This window comes from Oncorhynchus mykiss, chromosome 9 (assembly GCF_013265735.2).
Source record: "Oncorhynchus mykiss isolate Arlee chromosome 9, USDA_OmykA_1.1, whole genome shotgun sequence".
Lineage (NCBI taxonomy): Eukaryota > Metazoa > Chordata > Actinopteri > Salmoniformes > Salmonidae > Oncorhynchus > Oncorhynchus mykiss.
In genome coordinates this window covers 27387236-27407848 of record NC_048573.1, presented here as the reverse complement: position 1 = coordinate 27407848, position 20613 = coordinate 27387236, and the positions used below count along the sequence as shown (strand labels likewise).

The following is a 20613-nucleotide window of genomic DNA, read 5'->3' as shown; positions in this document are numbered from 1 at the left end:
TTACCTAAAAATACATTTTAAATGCTGGACTTACCTAGACTATTCGTAGAACCATCCATGATTGATTGTCCAGGAGTTATTTACTGTTTTCTAGTAGTGAAGTTTGTTTTTTGGTGTATTTTCCATACTGTATGCCGCTGCTTTACCTGAGGGTGTCAGAAGTCGTTCTTGAGAAAAGAGAGGAGGCACGCATGGCAACGAACGTACGCAGTTGCCGGAGAGGATTGACCTAAAAAAATTCACTCAAATACTTACTGTACATAAATCCAGGAAATGAGCTGAGCATCTGGTGGGCAAATGCACAATCGCCCAATAGATTCACATGCACACCGCACTAGAATTGCCAAAAATATTCTCCTGGAGACAATGATAGGTTAACTATCGCCTCGTTTTTATATGACTACACGTGCATGCAATAATATGCTCCTTACTGAAACTTGTAACACAACTTTTTGGGTTACATACACATCATGATGTATATAAACACCGGATTGCTAACGCTATGTATTGGTCATTGAAAGGCTCTGAAGAAACTGGTCGGCCATATTGGCACTCCCCAGTAGGAGCAGTCCTCCATAGGAATGAATGTGATTCTACATTATTTCAATTAAATGTTTCATAGACAAAATTACATGTATTTAAGTATTTTGTTGTTGTAGTGGGGACAGTAACAGTAATCTAAAAAAATTATATTGTTTGTAAATATTTGTCTTTCATTTTTTATTTGTGTTTAGCTCACATAATATAATGTTAAAGTGTCTGTAATAGAATAAACATGGCAGAAACGAATGTAGACATTAATAAGTGCATTTCTATAGTTTCCCCCCAAAAAATACACGGTAAGGGAGTGCCAGTATGGAGGTGAGGTGGCTTCAACACAGTGCCCCCAAAATAAGTAATCTAGTGTATATATAAATCATTGGTTACACCCCCCAGTCGTCCAAAAGTTCAGTTCAACTGATTAGATTTTCATAGATTTCCTGCCGCCTGGTGGCGTGTTTGTGTACCGCATGTACATATGATGGCGGAATGGAAGTCGGCGTCCTTGTTTCTGTTATTATGGGGGAATGAAAACGTGGTTGAAACAGGAAATGCACCCGGCATTCTTACAGAAACACTTTTGAGGAGATGGAAAACTCGTAATAACGAGTGTTGTGTACGTTGCCCATGCGTCGTCAATGTGCCACCTTGTATTCTGGGCGATTATGGGACAATGAGAGCTCTCCTTCAAGATGTGAATGGGAGTCAATTGGGCGTTTGCTCAAAAAGTACAACATTACAACTATTTTCCGAGATGTGAGATAATTAACTTGTTCTCTATAAAATCGTATAGCTTTTGAATCATGACATCATATACTTTAAAGAAAAATAGGCAGGTTTCTCGACTCATACCCTGACTATTCTGCACATCTATAACTCCAGTGTTAAATTGCTATATTGTAATTATTTCGCCACTATTGTCTATTATTGCCTTTCCTCCCTTATCCTACCTCATTTACACACACTGGATATAGTCTTTTTCTATTGTATTATTGACTGTACTTTTGTTTATTCCATGTGTAACTCTGTGTTGTTGTTTGTGTCGCACCTGCTTTGCTTTATCTTGGCCAGTTGTAAATGGGAACTTGTTCTCAACTAGCCTACCTGGTTAAATAAAGATGAAAAAAAAATATTTAAAAAATTACGCGATTAGTCGGCAGTCTGCTGGGTGGGGTGTTATACGTTCCTCCATTCATTACCAAATGGGATTCCTATCTCATGCATTCTGTAATATCTCTGGTCCTTTATACCACAGCGGTTTCAACATGGAGGTGCCCATGGAGAGACATGTCTGAAGGAGACTTGATACAAAGGAGATTAACCTCACCCTTTCACGTCCCCGTGTAAGTATCGGGCTTCTTTCACACATAAGTTGATAACTTGAACACTTATAGCTAGCGTGAAGATAAGTACTTAGTCAACTAGCGTTCCACAGTGCGTTACAGTATGTCGGTTGTCTCTTACTGTCAATGATTGTGTCATGCAACCCTCAAAACCACAGAGGTTGATCAGCAGACTGCACTTATGTGCTTGCAATTTGTAACAATAATCATGCGGATGCAGATGTATAATAGTGTACATGTGCTATTTGTCCCATCTGCTTATCTTATTCATCATGTCACTGTTTTCTCTTAGGATCCACATGATGCATGTACCATGAACTGTGCCCGCTGTCTACTACGGCTCCAGAGTGTAGGGTTCCTGGCCCCCTCTGTCAGAGCAGCTGTCCAGCATGCTGCCCTGCTTCAGCCAGCCACAGCACTGTCCCAAATAACAGTACACAACACACGTGGTCAGGTAAGGCACTCCCGAGGGGGGTCAAATATAGTCCTCTTTAAAGTAAACTCCAGGGTAAGAAAAATAAGAAGCTTAAGATCTCAGGTCTCTTTTTATTCACACTGCCCTTGCCGTTAAACGAGGAACTCAACTCTTGCCAGTTCACTTCACCTATTTTGTGGTTCGAGTCCTCTTTTGAATTCACATTGCTATGTTTAGGGAAGGTTTTTACAAAGTGCAGGACAAGCCATTCCATCAGAACGTGTTATCGGGCAGCTAGCTATACCTGCTTGCATTTTGGAAGCTAATAGATTACAATTATGTCTAATCTTTAAACTAAATGCAATCAGAAGATAATATTAACATGTCAATATTACTGGTAACAGAATGAATGGCAGAAGAATAACTGCAGGTGAAATAATGCTCTAATTGAAAATAGTACACCCAATGTAGGCTACTGCGCCTTTAAGAGCTAGAATTGATGTTGTACGGTTATGATTCTCACCGCGTAATGTTGTCTTCTCTCGCATTATTCCAACCCCACAATTAATGAACAGCTTATGAAGCTCTCATCGTCTATACAAAAGATCACATATTGCAAACAAATAATCTTGCACTAAAAACACCACACATTTTGTCTTTTTTTTTCAATGTCGAAAAACGGCACACGTTTTTTCCGCAAGCCTGCACAACATCATTTTCTCTCTTTTGTGGCACCAATGTGAGGGTTTAAGGCAGGGGAAACGGTGTTGAAGTAGTCTAGTGTGTGGTGCGGGAATAATCACAAGCAAACCTGGGGTGCTTTGTGTTCACATTGGCCTAAAAAAGGGAACCGGACCGCGAAATTCAAGCAAACCGAACGTTCCAGATGCTCTCAGTTTGGTTCGCTTCGGGGGATATTTTTGAGGGTTCTGAGTCCCTTTGGAGTGTTAACAATGCACACAAAAACATCTCAAGGGGACCAAGGGTGAAACCTTTAGGAAGTTTCCCAGTTAATCACATCATGGTAGTCTGTTTTTGAGTTGATAATGATCATTATGCTCAATTGTAGGGTTAGGATGACGAAAATATAAAGTTAACCTTTTATGCATTTTGTTAGAACTATGTCGACTGCTTGTATCTCCTCATGTATTTCTTTGTTATCAACAGGCACTCAGGCGTTTCCATGGCAGCCCTGGATGTTATAAGAGCCAGCCTGTACCCACAGACCCTGGTGAAGAGCATGAGGATATAATAAAGAAGGACAAGTCACTGATCACTCACGATGACCTGTTTGAGAGGGTGGCCAGGGAGGCCAAGACTAAGGCTACCTTCAACAGAGTGGTGGATGTCTTCAGTAAGAGGGACATACGGCGTCGGGGTCACGTAGAGTTCATATACGCTGCCTTGAAGAAGATGCCAGAGTTTGGTGTGGAACGGGACCTTACAGTCTACAACAAGCTGTTGGATGTCTTTCCCAAGGAGGTGTTTGTCCCCAGGAATTTTATCCAGCGCATGTTCAACCACTACCCCCGACAGCAGGAGTGTGGGGTGCAACTGCTGGAACAGATGGAGAACTATGGTGGGTGGGGAGGGGACGTGTGAGTGAGAGATTGGGCCAACAATTGTTTTTCAGAACAGTGTCTTTTTAAACCATTAAAATAAGGAGCTAGTGTCTTTTTATTGACAGACCCCTTTTTGTCATACATTAATTTTATTGTGTCATCAGGTATCATGCCAAATGTCGAAAGTAAGGTCCTGATCGTCCAGATCTTCGGGAACAAGAGCCACCCAATGAGGAAGTACCAGCGCATCATGTACTGGTTCCCCAAGTTCAAGCACGCCAACCCCTTCCCTGTCCCCCTGCAACTCCCCGAGGATCCTGTAGATCTGGCCCGGCTCAGTCTCAACCGCATCGCCAACGACCTGGACGCTAAGGTCACCGTCTACCAGATGCCCTGTACCGACATCTCTGAGTCAGGAGAGGAGATCACCTTCCCACATGTCGTAGGTAGATAATCAAAGTTACCTCTCCTTTTACATACAAACTCTGATCTGAATCCCAAGGGTTTTTTTTCAATGGTATTAGAGCATGTGTCAAACTCATTCCACGTCCTCATTCCACGTAGCTGGTCAGTTGTACAACTGAATGCATTTAACCCAACCCCTCTGAGTCAGAGGGGGGTCAGCCTTAATCGACATCCACGTCTTCAGCGCCTAGTGAGCAGTTATGAATTAAGGTCACTGATTAGTCAGGAACTCTCCTCACCTGGTTGTCTAGAGCTCAATTGAAAGGAAAAACCAGCAGACACTAGACCCTCCGTGGAATAAGTTTGACACCCCTGTATTGGGGGTTGCAAACATATGATAAACGTTGTTTCTGTCTTCTCAATGTTAATTCCTACCTCTCTGCCCTTTCCCCCTGTGTTAGGGATCCAGAGCCCAGACCAGATGGAGCTGCTGGCTAAACATAACCCCAACAGGCCTGTGTTTGTGGAGGGCCCCTTCCCCCTGTGGCTGAGGAAGATCTGTGTCTACTACTACATACTCAGGGCTGACCCACTGCCCCCTGAGGAGAAGGTGGGAGACCCTGTGCAACTCTGTTAAAGCCAAAGGAATGATAACATTGTGTATTTGTAAATAATGGTGTATATTTTAACGGTAGCATTTGCAATGTCATCATTTTGATGATGAATATTGCCTCAGTAGTATCTGTCCCGTACTATTTATTACAATAGTGCTATTGTATGTTTTTGCTTGAGCAGTAACAGTTGATTTGTTTTCACCCTGTCAGGTGGAGGAGTCTTATGACCCTGAGAGGTGTTTCGACTACCCTCTCCAGCTGGACCTGGACTTGGACCGGGACATGGGGGACGACGACAGCTTCGACGTGGAAGACGGTAAGATGAAACACCTAGGACCTAATCATTTCAATTCGGCAACGCTTTAGATATCTTGCCAACTAAAGTGACGCTGGGCACAGCTGCAGGAATCCGTACGGGACTTTGAGGTTGCAGGGGCGTGTAGTAAAGGATATACGTCTTGTTTTCTGCAGTGGACGAAGGGCCGGTGTTCGCCATGTGTATGACGAGCCAGGGGGATCAGGCCACCCTGAACCAATGGATCTCAGGCCTGCAGGAGACCAACCCCACCCTGGGCCGCGTCCCTACCCTGTTCCGCCTGGAGGCCGGACCCAGGGAGCTCCAGGGAGTGGCAGACCCAGGACCCGGGTACAGGGAGGAGGGCGAAGAGGAGGCAGAGACGGATATTGTCGTGGAGGAGGAGCATCAGCGTAGCCAGGGAGTGAAGCAGTGACAGGACTATGATATAGCTCACTTCACTACCAGAGATTACCTGGAGAGCTAGCTTTCTGTCACAGCGCATTTGTCAGAACACGGGAGTTCTTCTTGTCAGGTCACTTCTGGCCCTCATCATAACATCTGGTAATCATAGGATGTCTTCAAGTTAAACTGGGTTTAATACCTAATTATAATGTACCCACCTATAGTCAACTCATTTAGGATCTTTCAAGAAACCAAGCTTAAGTTAGCGATTGAGAAAATACTGTAGATAATATGTACGGCTGTAACCCGATGCCCTCAACTCATTTGATGTTTCTGTTAGAATGCCTTTGATAAGACTCTTGAAGGAACTTTGCATTTGCACCGTGTCAAGACATGCTCAAATCAACACAAAACAATAAATGAATTTATTTCTATAGATGTTTCTTTTGTATGGCATGTAAGATGGATGGTAACATGTTTCACAGGCCTCTCCCAGCCCACCTTACTTGATAACACCTACCCCATTAAATCATAGAACCACTTTTAAAAAGTTACCAAAAGGGTTTATTAGTACCTAAAAAAAAAATGGCATTTGAACAAACAAGGTAGGAACCAATTGAAAGTGGTACATTCTCAACAGGTAAATAGTACAGCACGGTCAGTGTCCCCTGTACATTTTAAAGTTCGTCACAGCTGTACAAGAAAAAAATAAAACAGTACTTTCTGTTTTCAATGCATTTTCAGACTGTGCTCTTGGACATTATTTTCAGCATATTGGTGAACCAAAAACACTGCAAATGAAAATCTCTTCCACATGATTTCTGATACTTCCTATACGTATATATATGTCCAACACTCCACATCCAAGCAGCAGGCCATTGGATTGTAATTTTGACTGGGGGGGAAAAAAAAAAGCTCATTTGTTGATCGTTTAATCAAAGATATTAAATACGAATGAAATAGTCATGTGTCATTGACTGATTGTTCAGACCAAATAAATACATTGAAAGAGTTAAATGTACACAGTATGTATAGAGACAAGGAAATATTAACAAAATCAGAAGCAGTATGAGTACCACTAACCATAAAGGGTTAGGTTTATTTTCATAGGAAATCAAATAATACATTAAGGGTATTGACATTTAACCACCCCTTTAAACATAAATGTTGTATTTACAGTGCAGGCATACATGTGTCAAATCACCATTACAAAAACTTAAATGTTCTTAAAGGAAGAATTCTTTTACATTTCAGAAAAACGTTATACGAAAACAGTTTTAAAAAAAAGTATTTTGAAGATTCAGTGTTGTAAAGTATGGTGCATTAATATCTAGAAAAATCGGTCCCACTTTGAACAAAGTGCAACCTGTATAGCATGCACAAAGGCTTCATAAGCACTAAATAAATGCTTCACAAATCATCAATAAGCGTATGTCATACTCTCCAAAGGGTGACAATTCCCACTGTAGGGTAAATTGCCAAATGTGACGACATGCACTGTTTGTACACCATTCATAGAGTATCACATACGCTTACAGATGACTTGAACCTTGTTCGCATTTGTATGCGATCGCATCTCTCTTCTGCTTGGAAATAGTTTGGAACAGATCTCCAAAATTTAAATCTCAGAGCTGATTTGCTGGTGTTTACAGTCTTATTTTTTGGCTCAGAGAACTTGGGGGGGGCAAATAAAACCAAACTGGCGTGACGCCAGTTGGAGGACCCTGCTTTATAAGTTGCTCTCCGTTTTAAAGTGGGACCGAAAAAAAATCAACTTTTTACGGAATATTTAAAATAACCCCATGCAAGGACATCCCTTGGATCTGAATAACAAAACTGATAGAAATTGTGAAAAAATATAAAATGAAATTATAAAATGTCAAAAGCTTGGATACGCCTACTCATTCCAGGGTTTTTCTTTATTTTTTACTATTTTCTACATTGTAGAACAATAGTGAATACGTCAAAACTATGAAAAAACATATACGGAATCATGTAGTAGCCAAAAAGGTGTTAAACAAATCAAAATATATTTTATATTCTTAAAAGTAGCCACCCTGTGTCTTGATGACAGCTTAGCACACTGTTGGCATTCTCTCCACCAGCTTCATGAGGTAGTCACCTGGAATGGATTTCAATTAACAGGTGTGCCTTGTTAAAAGTTAATTTGTGGAATTTCTTTGCTTAATGCGTTTGAGCCAATCAGTTGTGTTGTGACAAGGTAGGGGTGGTATACAGAAGATAGACATATTTGGTAAAAGACCAAGTCCAAATTATGGCAAGAACAGCCATCCTTACTTTAAGACATGAAGGTCAGTCAATCGAACATTTCAAGAAGTTTGAAAGTTTCTTCAAGTGCAGTCACAAAAACCACCAAGCGCTACGATGAAACTGCCTCTCATGAGGACCGCCACAGGAAAGGAAGACCCAGAGTTACCACTGCTGCAGAGGATAAGTTCATTAGAGTTACTAGCCTCAGAAATGGCAGCCCAAATAAATGCTTCACAGAGTTCAAGTAACAGACACATCTCAACATCAACTGTTCAGAGGAGACTGCGTGAATCAGGTCTTCGTGGTCGAATTGCTGCAAAGAAACCACTACTACAGGACACCAATAAGAAGAAGAGACTTGCTTGGGCCAAGAAACAGAGCAATGGACATTAGACCGTTGGTAATCTGTCGTTTGGTCTGATGAGTCAAATTTTTAGATTTTTGGTTCCAACCACTGTGTTTTTGTGAGACGCAGAGTAGTGTAACAGATGATCTCCGAGTGTGTGGTTCCCACCGTAAAGCATGGAGGTGTGATGGTGTGTGGGTCTGTCTGTGATTTATTTAGAATTCAAGGCACACTTAACCAGCATGGCTACCACAGCATTCTGCAACGATACGCCGTCCCATCTGGTTTGCGCTTAGTGGGACTATCATTTATTTTTCAACAGGACAATGACCCGACACACCTCCAGTGTGTAAGGGCTATTTGACCAAGAAGAAGAGTGCTACAGCAGATGACCTGGCCTCCACAATCACCAGACCTCAACCCAACTGAGATGGTTTGGGATGAGTAGGACCGCAGAGTGAAGGAAAAGCAGCCAACAAGTGCTCAGCAAGTGCTCATGAAGCTGGTTGAGAGAATGCCAACAGTGTGCAAAGGCAAATGTTGGCTACTTTGAAGAATCGAAAATCGAAAATCTATTTTGATTTGTTAAATCCTTTTTATATTTACTACATGATTCCATGTGTGTTATTTCGTAGTTTTGATGTCTTCACTATTATTATACAATGTAGAAAATAGTACAAACAAAGAAAAACCCTGGAATGAGTAGGTGTGTCCAAACCTTTGACTGGTACTGTGTGTACAGACGAATATCAAACAGCTGATCACCCGTAGACAATTTCAAATGACGCATGGTCTCGAGTCAAATTTACACGTCTGCAATTTGCCCTTAACCTGCATCATATCATATCTGATACATTGAGTCAGACCAAGGACATGTCATTCATTCAGATTGAAGATGATAACTGACCTGTTCGTCATGGATGCATTAAAACAGGGATGTTAACCCATTCAGTTGACGAGGAGAGCCCTCCTGTCTGCTTAAGTGTGTTTCATAAAGCACAATGACATTATTGAACCCAGTGCCGACATAAATATGAACTGTTTGCTTCGGGCATAGGAGACTTGGTTTAGTAGTAGAGAATGACAATCGCTACAAAACTGCGCTTTCAAAAACAGCGAATGTGTGTTTGTGTGTATCCCAAAGTTAATGAGGTAAAGCTCGTCTCTTGTGGTTCAATGTCACCTATGTATGCAGTTCAAGTTTAGTTTATCTTTTGTAGAGGTGAACTGCTCAAAAAAAAAATAAACAGACATTAAAAGAAACCAGCAGTAACGTTTTTCTTTTCCTCCTCCACTTCTGAACAATGTTGTTTTACGCTGTCTGGCATTTAGTGATTTGTGCTTCTTCTGCAAATCCAAGACAAATAAGTAGGTGTATGTCAAGAAAATATGTGCAATGTCAGAAATATGTTTCATAAAAATGTGTTCTTACAGATAAGAATACCCCCCCCCCCCCCCTTGGTACAGAGAGAGCTGTGGTGAACGTGGTGATATTTAGACATGGATGGTGTCAGTTCAATGTACTGTTTAAGAAGGCTCAAATGCTCACCTTAGCTCTCAGAGTCTGTTGGTGGTTTTGGAGCTCTTGCTGTTCTTCAGGTATGACGAGTCCTCTGTATCAACCATTACTTCTACTTCTGCTGGGAGGTTGGCACTGTCCCCTGAAACAAAATGTGCATGGATAGATATGTCAGAAACCCTCAATCCCAAATGTCCCCCATTGCAAGGGACCGGAGACTTTCTTTTACCAGGAAGAACTCTGTGCCCTCTAATATAGGTCCTAATATAGGTCCTAATATAGGTCCTTATTACCTCCCATCCCACCGCTGTGCTGCTGCAGCTGGCTGGTGAAGAAAAGTTCTCTCCTGGACACCTGCTCGTCCCAGGCCTCCAGGATGTGCCGGCGCTCCGGGGGCACCAGGCTCAGGGTGTCCGGGTGGGCCTCCTCGATGTGGGCCCTCACCCCCTCCAGGCTGTGGGAGTACTGGAGCTCCCCGCACACCATGCACACCAGCAGCTGGTTCAGGGGGTCGTAGTCCATGAGGTAGCAGTTCCTCCATACAGCATCTGAGATAGGGCCGTTGTAGTTGTCGTTATGATCACCGTCTGGGAAAAGGAGCTCTGATTCCTCTGGGGGGGCAAGAGAGTGGAATTGCAAGACAGGGGTTCCCAAACTTTTTCAATCAGGCCCCGCTTCTAGCATTGGGGAACATAGCTCTCTACAGTATGCAATGACTGACATGACAATAAGAGAAACTGATGATGCACTACCCAATTTCGAAATTGCACCTTGTGCATTCTACTATTACAGCTTTGATGAGTAAGTTGAAAGCCGAACCGAGTTCAAAATAGTAAAACTGCCCATCCACAGTTTTTGGGCACTAGCCAGTCACAGTAGCCCATGAAAACATTCTACTAGCCAAGGGCTGAAAATATATATAGAAATATTTGGGCTAATTTGCAACAAGATTACTCTAAGAAAAGCCTATAGCTGTATCTAGATTTACGCCTAATAGATCTATAACAGGGGTATTCACTCTGACCCTACGAGGTCCGGAGTCTGCTGGTTTTCTGTTCTACCTGATAATTCATTGCACCCACCTGGTGTCCCAGGTCTAAATCAGTCCCTGATTAGAGGGTCACAATCAAAACAATGCAGTGGAACTGGCTTCGAGGACCAGAGTTGAGTGTGAGACATCTATACGTTTCAAATGTATTACCTTCTGTAGGTTCCGTATGGCTTTGGTCAGGAAAGTAGCCCATGTCTGTCTCTGTGGAAGTACTATGGAAAAAGACACCACAGTACTGGTTACTACCAACATACACATTGAGATAAGAGAAACGTCAGAGGGATCCTGAAAACGACTCTCTCACCTTAGATGTAGTTCAGAGCCCTCCGAGGTGTTGACCCACTGGTCAGGATCCTGTTCCTTTGGTTGAGAAAAATGACGGTCAGACCTAATGGAAATTAACTGACCAAGAGGAACCAAAGTTACCCAAGGCTGAATCCTCACCCCTTGGTACACCAATACCTGATTTACCATATAGTTCGGACTTAAAATATGATATGGTGTTTTCTTTGAAACATTCACCATTGTAAAAAATTACCTGTGTATCCAGCCCCTGGAGCAGGTGTTGAGGCTGACTGCTGGGGAGGATGGGCCTCCAGTTGACCGAAGCCCTCTTCTCAGTCAGCTCCCTGTCCCTCATGGCCTTCCTAGCTCTCTGTTCCTTCTTCTTCACTCTCCAGTACTCCCTCTTCTTCCTCAGAGTCTCCTCTTCAGACTCCCCCGGCACTGGCTTGGGTGGACCCATGGAGCTTATGTAGATGGGGCTTCTGGTCAGCCCCTGCATTGTAGGCAATCCTACATTTTGTAAATTCCCACTTTGAGGAATCTGAGCACCTTGACATTTGAAAGGAGTCTGTGTTGGTGTGAATGTGGACGTTTGACTGGGAGGATGAATTGGTAAGAGCTTGATGCTAGTCAGAGGGTTGGGCGGAGGTGTGAGAGTAGCGATGGGTGAGGCGTCTGCGTCTGAGATTTCCTGCACTTGCAATCGCCATTTTCTAACACGTGGCGAGTCAGGGCTGGACCCCGGGGCCGCTTCCTGTTGGCTCTCCACCAATAGCAGCCCGCCTTTCTTCCCCTCACCCAATGGAGGGACAGTGACACCGCCTCCTACAGGGAGAAATGCGGTACTGAAGCTGTTAGATGTCTGGGGGGACCCTGGGTGGCCAATGGATGAATTGGAAATACTGGTACAGTTGACCGGAGGTCTGAGCTGTAGTGTATCAGATGGCTGTCCCATGTTGGAGGTGGTGGGGCTCACAACCAGAAGTGTAGGGATGTTGGTGACCATGCTGAGGCTTGCCTGAGGTCCAGAGTCAGGGGGAGATATAGGCTGGAGAAGGGGGGAGGGCTGGGGTTTGAGCAATGGTGCGGCTTGTAGACTGAAGCTCCCGCCTCTCTGCACTGGCCTCTGTGTCGGAGTCTTGACAATATGGAGATTCGGAGCCTAAAAGACGACAACACAATCAATGGACAGCTTTACATTCGTTTTATGTCTCAATATATAATTTAGAGCCAGGGTTATTTGATCAATTTGTTTATCTTTACAAACATTTACTTGTTTATGTTTGTTTATGTTCAGTTCTCAGAATCCATATACCTCCTCCCCCTCTCCCTCTATTTTCGCTGCTTGTGTCAAATGCCAGAAAGAGATTCGTGGCTTTTCAGTTAGACAGTGGCCTTGTGTACAGTATTGCATTGAAAAAGACAGAATAGTTCCACATTCCAATTAACATAACCACAAAATGTACTTTTACCTCAAATTAAATTGAAATGATAGGTATTGGCCTACCATGTGAGTCATGAAATCTGCACTATGATGAAATCTAATAGCATGGATTACAAATTATATCCACCCACCTGTGCTGCTTTGAGGGCTAGTCGTCTGCTGTAGTCCCCCTGCCTCAGCCCCCCTCCTCCCTGCCGAGCCTTCCTGGCTCTCTGCTGCCTCTTCATCATCCTCCAGTACTCCCTCTTCTTCTGCAGAGTCACATTCTGGTCTGTCACCGCCGGGGCGTGGTGATGTTGCTGACGCTGCTGCTGTTGTTGGGGGTGTTTTTGATGTTGTTGACGCTGGTGTTGATTTTGAAGTTGGCAAGGTGGTTGTTGTTGTGGTGGCTGGTGATGTAGCTTTGGAGGTTCTGGGGAGCAGCAGTGGTGGTGGCCTGCTTTTTTGGCACGCAACCTCTGGGCTCTACGAGGGACAGGGAGGGGTGGTTCTCCGGAAGCTGCCTTGTGGGAGCAAGATTGTGTGGGTGTGTGAGAGGGGGGTTCGGACCGATTGAGAGGGGAAGCTGAGAAAGAGAGTGTGTTAGCACAAGGACTGGATAGGGGAGAGTCCTTAGGATGAGGACTCAGTGGACGAATGGTCACCTGACATGGTGGCGGGGCGTCAGCATCCACCTGCCACCCTTTGACCTCCAACAATAGGTCACCAGATATGGAGGCTTTCTCCTCGTCTCCCAGGGTGAGCAGAGGTAGATTTGGCTTGACCTCAATCTGGATGGCATTCTCCTCGGAGGAACAAGCCTGGGGTTCACTTTTACAAAGCAGCTGTTCTGTAATACAGTCAGGCTGTTCCGTTTTACAGTCAGCCACAGTGCTGAGAGATTCCTCCAGCAGCTTCTTCATAGAGGCCACTGCCAGGAGAGTGGTGGCCTGGCTGTCAGCACTCAAGGCTAGGTCTGGTGGCTCTGGATGTGGTGGAGACTGGGACAGTTTGATATCAACACAGAGGGGTTGTTCCAGTGGAGGACATGGAGCATGTGTTGAGATTGATTCTCTTTCTTTTTTAATTTGGTTTCCCTGTGGAGGCATGGGCAGACTGGTGTTTGAGAGAGGCTTGATAGTGTGTGTGTGGCTGACAGAGGTGTTGACATTGGGATTGGCTAATCGTGCTAACCTTTGGTTCCGCCTCTTCTGTGAGGCAGCATTTCCCCGAGCTTGAACTCCTTGCCTTAGGCGGATGGCACGGGCTGCCCTCTGCTCTCGTTTCTTTACCCTCCAGTACTCCCTCTTCTTAGCCATACTTTCCTCCTCTGTTAGCTTTGGGTCCAAGTTAAGCACTGCTGATGCTGTAGAAGCTTTGACAGCCATCTGCATGACACAGCTAGCCGGCTTTGGCATTGCTGTAGGCACACCAGGAAAGGTGTTTTGGATGTTTTGAGGGTGTGTGAGGGTGATATGACTCTGGGGCTGGAAGACTGTGTGTAAATTCAAGAGGTTTTTCGGTGTGCTGCGAAATTCAGTCCTCGGTCTGATTGAAACCAACCTGGGAGGATTCATGATCGACAGGCCGACGGGAGGGCAAGAGACTTGAAACTGAGCAGAACGGATTAGAGGAGGTGGTGGGTTGTCCTGTGTTTGATGACTTAACACCACATTACTAAAGGCATCACCAGTAGGTTTGGGAAGCAGTTGGTGTTGGCGGTGTGTGTTGGTAAATAAATTATTAACAGGCATCCCACTACTGTTACCAATTTCATCCCCAGTCTCTTTTGCTTCTGTAGTGAGATCAATTTGAGGAATGTTATTGGTCACTGTGCCATCCTCCATGATGAAACCTCCAATGATCTCTGAGGCGCTGGTGTGAGTAGGCCTATTTTCTGTTGGTTGTGGCAGCGTGTTGCAGCCCGCTGCTCTGTCCTTCCTCATATCCTCCAGGATGCTCTGGTAACGCTTGACTCTTTGCATCAGAGCATCCCTCTCCTTCATCTTAGCTCGGACTTCGCCAGAAAGCTTAGCTCGCTGCTCCCGCTTCTTGACGCGCCAGTATTCCCGCATCTGGGCCGCCCTCTGCTCGGGGGTCTCCTTTGAGTCATCTCGTGGTGCGTTGTAGGTTGTTAAGGCTTTGGCATGATAGGGGGACTTCCTCATCTTTCTCTGACCCAGGAAATTCCTTTGGGTTTCAATGAACCTCTGTCTCGGAGTCCTACAACGGACCATAACTCGGTTAACGTTGGCAAACTGCACTGGACCAGGGAGCCTTCTGCTTGGTTCCCCTGCTGGTTTATAACCAATGATATTAGATGTGATACCAGTCTGCATTGTTGCTTTAGCCTCCTGCAGATTCTCTGCTCTTAGCTGAACGGTTTGTTCATTAACGTCGACTGTGGTTAGCTTAGCCAGGATTGAATCGTCAGACTCCCTTTTGACAGCAAAGCTAGCCACTGCTCTGGCGTTCTTCAGCAGCCGTCCGGCTGAGATGAACGGGGCACTGACCCTACTAACACACTGCCTCTGGCCCTGTCCACTCAAAGCGGACTGGGGACGTTCAGCGTCCACGTTTGGTAACAGTTCTACTTTCTGCAACGATACCTCCATGTTAGTGATTCTTTTGCTGACCTTGCTTAACCTAGCCGCTTGCTTCGCTCGCTGTTCTCTTTTCTTGATGCGCCAATTCTCTCTGCGCTTGGCGGCTCGCTCCTCCTCAGTCTCCAGTGTAGCTGATGTGTCGTTGATGCTTCTAACTTCTTGGGCCGCGACCACTGCACTCTTTTTCCCGCCTAGCGGTGTTACTTTCATCCCTCTAGGCCTAACCCCTGGTTTGTGAACGAGCATAGGGGCAGATTGAGTGGTCACGATGGCCATCCCTGTGGTAATGTTAGTGGTTAGCGATCTAGGCTGAACAGACACTGTAACTTGCGTCTTTGTCATTGCATCAGGCCTTGATACACTCTGGGTGGTCAGATGCTGCTCAGATGACACTACAGGAGAGCTGCCATTGAGAATAGTCATTCCGCTCTGTGGTTGGCGAGGTGCAGAGCCTGAGGCTCTCACCGCCACTCTTACCGGAGGCACAAAGGAGCCACTGTTGAGAAGCACTCCATTGGGTTTGGCTGAGGTAACTGTTCCAATCACAGCGCCCCCTGTTGGATAACTTTTCACTGCCATCTTGCAGACCATTGCACCTTTTCCTGGGCCTGCACTGGACGTTGGGAACTGAGGCAAGACTTTGTTGAGTTTTATCCTCTGGAACCAACTCTCCTTTTGGTTTGCTGAGTAATAGTTTTGGCCCCCTTCCCCAACACTATGGTTCTGATTATAGGAGACAGCAGAGCCCTTTCCCTTCAATAGGACTACAGGTGCACCGCCGACATAAGTTTGGTAGGAACCATCACTATTCAACAAAGGGGGGGCAGACCCTGCTATTGAACAAGAGGCACCAGAATTCAACCCCATTGAGGTTATGGTTTTATGGACTGCATTACTGTCCAAGGATTTACTTCCTCTGTTTGTTGCTTTTGACCTCTCCTTCTTGACCTCTGACAACTTAGCCCTCTGCTCTCGTTTCTTAGTCCTCCAGTACTCTCTCTTCTGGGCGAGGGTGGCGTTGTCAAACTCCGAGGCCGGACGGTAGCGCTGAACCCGTGGGCTGCCAGCCCCTCCGGTTCCCTGGGTGGTTGGCATGATGGTCGTGTTGCTGCTTGGTCACCGTTTCTACTCTTCACCAAACTGTGCTGGCAGCGAAATCCTCACTCATCCTACTATTTATCGTCCGATGTCCTCCAGATATGGATATCGTCAGCCTTTAGCTATTGAGTAGCATCCTATAGGTCTTGTTATGTCCATCTCCCATCTTGGGTGGTCACCCGCCACGTCTGGACATTAACAGACGCCAGATGGTAAAGTCCTAAAAGTATGAAAATAAACAACACGTGAATAAACAACTGAAGGTCACATTCCGATATTAATCATAACAGGGCTCGCGATTGGATTGTTAGCTGACTTATCACTTCTTGAAATAGTTTGTTGGGTAGTTGATAAAACAAAAAATGAAAGGTACTTCTTCAAGACACATATCATCAGTGTTCGCAAAACCCCATTTACAGGGCCTTCAGAAAATATTCACACCCAATGACTTTTTTCACATTTTGTTGGGTTCCCGCTTGAATTTAAAAAATGGTTCATTTAAGATTGTGTCATTGGCCTACACACAATACCCAATAATGTCAAAGTGGAATTATGTTTAAATTCTTTAAAAGTGGAAAGCTGAAATGTCTAGAATCAGTAAGTATTTAACTCCTTTGTTATTGCTAGTCTAAATAAGTTCAGGAGTAGAAATGTGCTCAACAAGTCACACAATAAGTTGCATGGACTCACCCTGTGTGCAATAATAGTGTTTAACATGATTTTTGAATGACTACATCAGCTCTGAACCCCACACATACAATTATCTGTAAGGTCCCTCAGTTGAGCAGTGAATTTCAAACCCAGATTCAACCACAGACGTCCTTCCCGGTGGTGTAAAGTACTTTAGTATTTTTGGGTATCTGTACTTCACTATTTATATTTTTGACAACTTTTACTTCACTACATTCCTAAAGAAAATAATGTACTTTTTACTCCATACATTTTCCCTGATACCCAAAAGTACATTGTAATTGCTTAACAGGACAGGAAAATGGTCCAATTCACACACTTATCAAGAGAACATCCCTGGTCATTCCTACAGCCTCTGATCTGGCAGGCTCAATAAACCCAAATGCTTTGTTTGTAAATGATGTCTGAGTGTGGGAGCGTGGCCCTGGCTATCCGTAAATGGGGGGGAAACCAGACAGCACCATTTTCTTGTTTTCTTAATAAACGGAATGTGAAATGATTTATACTTATACTTTTGATACTTAAGTATATTTAAAACCCAAATACTGTCCTACTTTTACTAGGTGACTTTCACTTTTACCATCCACTGGTCCTTCCTAACTCAGTTGCTGGAGAGGAAGGAAACCGACTCTGGGATTTCACCAATGATGGCCAATGATGACTTTAAAACCTTTAGAGTTTAATGGCTGTGATTGGAGAAAACTGAAGGATGGATCAACATTGTAGTTACTCTATAATACTCATCCTACTCTCAACAACAGTGAAAAGAAGGAAGCCTGTACATAATACAAATATTCCAAAACATGCATCCTGTTTGCAATAAGGCACTAAAGACTGCAAAAAAACGTGGCAAAGAAATTGACTTTGTGTCCTGAATAGAAAAGCATTATGTTTGAGGCAAACCCAACAACACTGAGTACCACTATTCATATTCTCAAGCATGGTGGTGGCTGCATCCTGTTATGGGTATGCTTATCATTGGAATTTTTTAATGATTAAAAAAAATGGAATAGAGCTAAGCACAAGCAAAATCCTAGAAGTAAACATGGTTCAGTCGGCTTTCCAACAGACACTGGGAGACAAATTCACCTTTCAGCAGGACAATAACCTAAAACACAAGGCCAAATATACCCTGGAGTTGCTAACCAAGTCAACATTGAATGTTCCTGAGTGACCTACTTACAGTTTGGGCTTAAAAATCTATGGCAAGACGAGAAAATGGCTGTCTAGCAATGATCAACAACCAACTTGAAGTACATATTTACTATACTAACTGCTCTGAGCTATCTGTGGACATTTTCATTGATTTGTTCTACCATAGGACAGATTTTCAGAGTAGCCTTCATGCAACTTAAAGGAGACAGTGTTGCAAAACACATTCTTTGAAGACAACATGATCTTTGGCAAATGAAATCTGAAACGCTTCCAAAATGCAGGCTGTGTTCCTAGCAGCATGCACTACAACCAGGAAGAGAAAAATGGCACTGTCTCTTTAAGTCATGTCCCTCGTCTATCACAAAATATGTCTGTCGTGTGCCGTTTTTCATTCTTTATTTATTATCATGTGCATACCAAACGCAGTGTGATGACGAGTGTCCAAGTATCGCCACCAATTCCAAAGAAAAGCGTCCGGAAGATTGGACAAATTTGGTGATATTCATGCCGTTACCAGCGCTGTCTCTACCAGCGTACAATGGACAATATCTTCCTCCTCCCCTGTCCACACGGACTGGCGCCTGTCTGCGTGTGTGTTCCTTGTCGAAATGAATCGAAAAGCATAAAACCCAAGCCAGCGGTGAAAGAGCAGGATGTTTGGAAACGTGTGGAAAAAAAACATGCATATGCATTACCTGGTAGTTACACCTAACTTTCCGGGACAGTTTGTTAACGTTTGGACAGATATACTGTCAGGACACTGCAGATACTTTCCGCGAGCCAGCCTTTCTCTCTATCGCTGCCTTGACAACGGTGAAAAGTACCAGGATGTGGGACCTTGCTGCTTGTGTGTAAACTGCGTCGCGTGGACAGATACAAGCCTCTTAAAGCAATACTTACCACAACAGGGGACATTATTGTTTATCTGGACAGCAACATGTATTTGAAATAGATGGACAACGGAATTGAGCCATTTCTATCCATATCCACGATGCCAAACATTTCCACTCTATAACACCATTTTATTATAGGGTATTGGTTATATCATTTTTGACCATGCTGAAAATGTTGTTGAGATGTACAACTGGGACTGCACCCAATCAAATCAATTCATCCATTAGAATCCAATCAATTAAGTTATTTGTAATTGAATATACACCTCCCTAATATTGGAGTTGCGCCCCCTTTTGCCCTCAGAACAGCCTCAATTTGTTGAGTCATGGACTCTTCAAGGTGTCAAGCGTTCCACAGGGATGCTGGCCTATGTTGACTCCAATGTTTCCAGAGTTGTGTCATGTTGGCTGGATTTCCTTTGGGTGATGGACCATTCTTGACACACAAGGCGAAACTGTTGAGCGTGGAAAAACCCATCAGGTTGCAGTTCTTGACACACAAACCAGTGCGCCTGGCACCCACTACCATACCCCATTGAAAGGCACTTGCATATTTGTCTTGCCCATTCACCCTCTGAATGGCACACATACACGATCCATGACTCAAGGCTTAAAAATCCTTCCTTAATTAACCTGTCTCCCCCCTTCATCTACACTGATTGAAGTGAATTTAACAAGTGATATCAATAAGGGATCAGCTTTCACCTGGATTCACCTGGTCAGTCTGTCATGGAAAGAGCATGTGTTCCTGACGTTTTGTACACTCAGTATATTCTAGCACATTTGACTTATGCAAAATTGACCATGGATTTTCACAAAATTACAGGGTTTCTTATGTGGGGACAAAATAATAGACAATGATGTTGCCACGCCCGTTGTATTAATTCATGGTTGCGAATTTGAGCATTTTGGCAAGTATTTCTCTCAGTATCTCACTAAAAAGAACGTGAAGCAATGACAGTGCAAGACACATTGTTATGATATCCCGAGATTATGCAAAGTCACTGTCCAGAAGGAGTTGTTCATAAATAGTGAAAATGTATGTCGTCTTTAGACAGCCATTTCAAAGACAGTAGATCCCGCCCCTCCACCCCATATTCATGTCATAAAAGTCTCTGTAACAAAACAAGTAACATAACAACCCCATTGGCAAACTGTCACATTTGTCCAATTGATTTTGCAGTAGAATTTAACATACACACTACAATACTTGGAAAGTATTCAGACCCCTTGACATTTTCCACATTTTGTTATGTTACAGCCTTATTCTAAAATGGATTAAATAAAATTAAATCTTCATCAATCTACACACAATAACCCATAATGACAAAGCAAAAACAGCTTTTTAGAAATGTTAGCAAACGTATTAAAAATAAACTGAAATACCTTATTTACATAAGTATTCAGACTCGAAATTGAGCTCAGGTGCATCCTGGCACATTGATCATGCTTAAGATGTTTCTGCAACTTGATTGGAGATCACCTGTGATAAATTCAACTGATTGGACATGATTTGGAAAGTCACACACTTGTCTATATAAGGTCCAACAGCTGACAGTGCATGTAAGACCAAAAACCAAGCCATGGGGTCAAAGGAATTGTCCGTAGAGCTCCGAGATCTGGGGAAGGGTACCAAAATATTTCTGCAGCATTGAAGGTCCCCAAAAACACAAAGGCCTCCATCATTCTTAAATGGA

The 20613-nt window shown here is 43.8% G+C and overlaps 3 protein-coding genes across 12 annotated transcripts in view; 1 reads left to right on the top strand and 2 right to left on the bottom strand.

Annotated features, from left to right (window-relative positions):
* LOC110531857 (echinoderm microtubule-associated protein-like 3) overlaps positions 1-548 on the bottom strand; it is a 31464-nt gene extending 30916 nt beyond the window's left edge. For 3 of the 5 annotated variants that reach the window (XM_036987729.1, XM_036987732.1, XM_036987735.1), the window contains exons 1-2: positions 147-208; positions 35-39 (exon numbers count right to left, since the gene is read on the bottom strand). In XM_036987729.1, coding sequence (XP_036843624.1) covers positions 35-39; positions 147-193 — 52 coding nt within the window. In that variant the 5' untranslated portion in view covers positions 194-208. Of the gene's footprint in view, positions 1-34; positions 209-255 lie in introns of those variants that run through there. The other 2 variants (XM_036987731.1, XM_036987730.1) reach the window with 2 other exon arrangements.
* Positions 549-1163: 615 nt separating this feature from the next.
* On the top strand, positions 1164-6013 carry ecsit (ECSIT signaling integrator). Of its 2 annotated transcripts, XM_021615321.2 has the most exons (8): positions 1164-1296; positions 1796-1883; positions 2176-2337; positions 3466-3877; positions 4025-4306; positions 4727-4875; positions 5090-5195; positions 5351-6013. In XM_021615321.2, exons 3-8 carry the CDS (start codon positions 2197-2199, stop codon positions 5608-5610), a joined length of 1350 nt encoding a protein of 449 aa, XP_021470996.2. In that variant the 5' UTR covers positions 1164-1296; positions 1796-1883; positions 2176-2196; the 3' UTR covers positions 5611-6013. The 2 variants fall into 2 exon arrangements, with proteins under 2 accessions (XP_021470996.2, XP_036843623.1); XM_036987728.1 differs by lacking the exons at positions 1164-1296; positions 1796-1883; positions 2176-2337 and adding an exon at positions 3145-3322.
* Positions 6014-8825: 2812 nt separating this feature from the next.
* LOC110531855 lies at positions 8826-18958 on the bottom strand. 5 transcript variants are annotated; one of them, XM_036987727.1, is made up of 8 exons: positions 18719-18958; positions 12627-16398; positions 11305-12213; positions 11071-11126; positions 10917-10978; positions 10009-10263; positions 9746-9857; positions 8826-9543 (listed from the first exon to the last, which is right to left on the bottom strand). In XM_036987727.1, exons 2-7 carry the CDS (start codon positions 16173-16175, stop codon positions 9754-9756), a joined length of 4935 nt encoding a protein of 1644 aa, XP_036843622.1. In that variant the 5' UTR covers positions 16176-16398; positions 18719-18958; the 3' UTR covers positions 8826-9543; positions 9746-9753. The 5 variants fall into 5 exon arrangements, with proteins under 5 accessions (XP_036843622.1, XP_021470995.2, XP_021470994.2 ...); XM_021615320.2 differs by having other exon boundaries at positions 11071-11168; positions 18719-18957; XM_021615319.2 differs by having other exon boundaries at positions 10009-10326; positions 18719-18952.
* Positions 18959-20613: the final 1655 nt, after the last annotated feature.

Coding starts and splice junctions, on each gene's coding strand:
- ecsit (XM_021615321.2), top strand. CDS start 2,197: ATGAACTGTGCCCGCTGTCTACTACGGCTCCAGAGTGTAGGGTTCCTG. Junction 3,878..4,024: donor GGAACAGATGGAGAACTATG/GTGGGTGGGGAG, acceptor TTGTGTCATCAG/GTATCATGCCAAATGTCGAA. Junction 5,196..5,350: donor CAGCTTCGACGTGGAAGACG/GTAAGATGAAAC, acceptor TGTTTTCTGCAG/TGGACGAAGGGCCGGTGTTC.
- LOC110531855 (XM_021615318.2), bottom strand. CDS start 16,175: ATGCCAACCACCCAGGGAACCGGAGGGGCTGGCAGCCCACGGGTTCAG. Junction 10,979..11,070: donor GGCTCTGAACTACATCTAAG/GTGAGAGAGTCG, acceptor CTTTTTCCATAG/TACTTCCACAGAGACAGACA. Junction 9,858..10,008: donor GCACAGCGGTGGGATGGGAG/GTAATAAGGACC, acceptor ATTTTGTTTCAG/GGGACAGTGCCAACCTCCCA.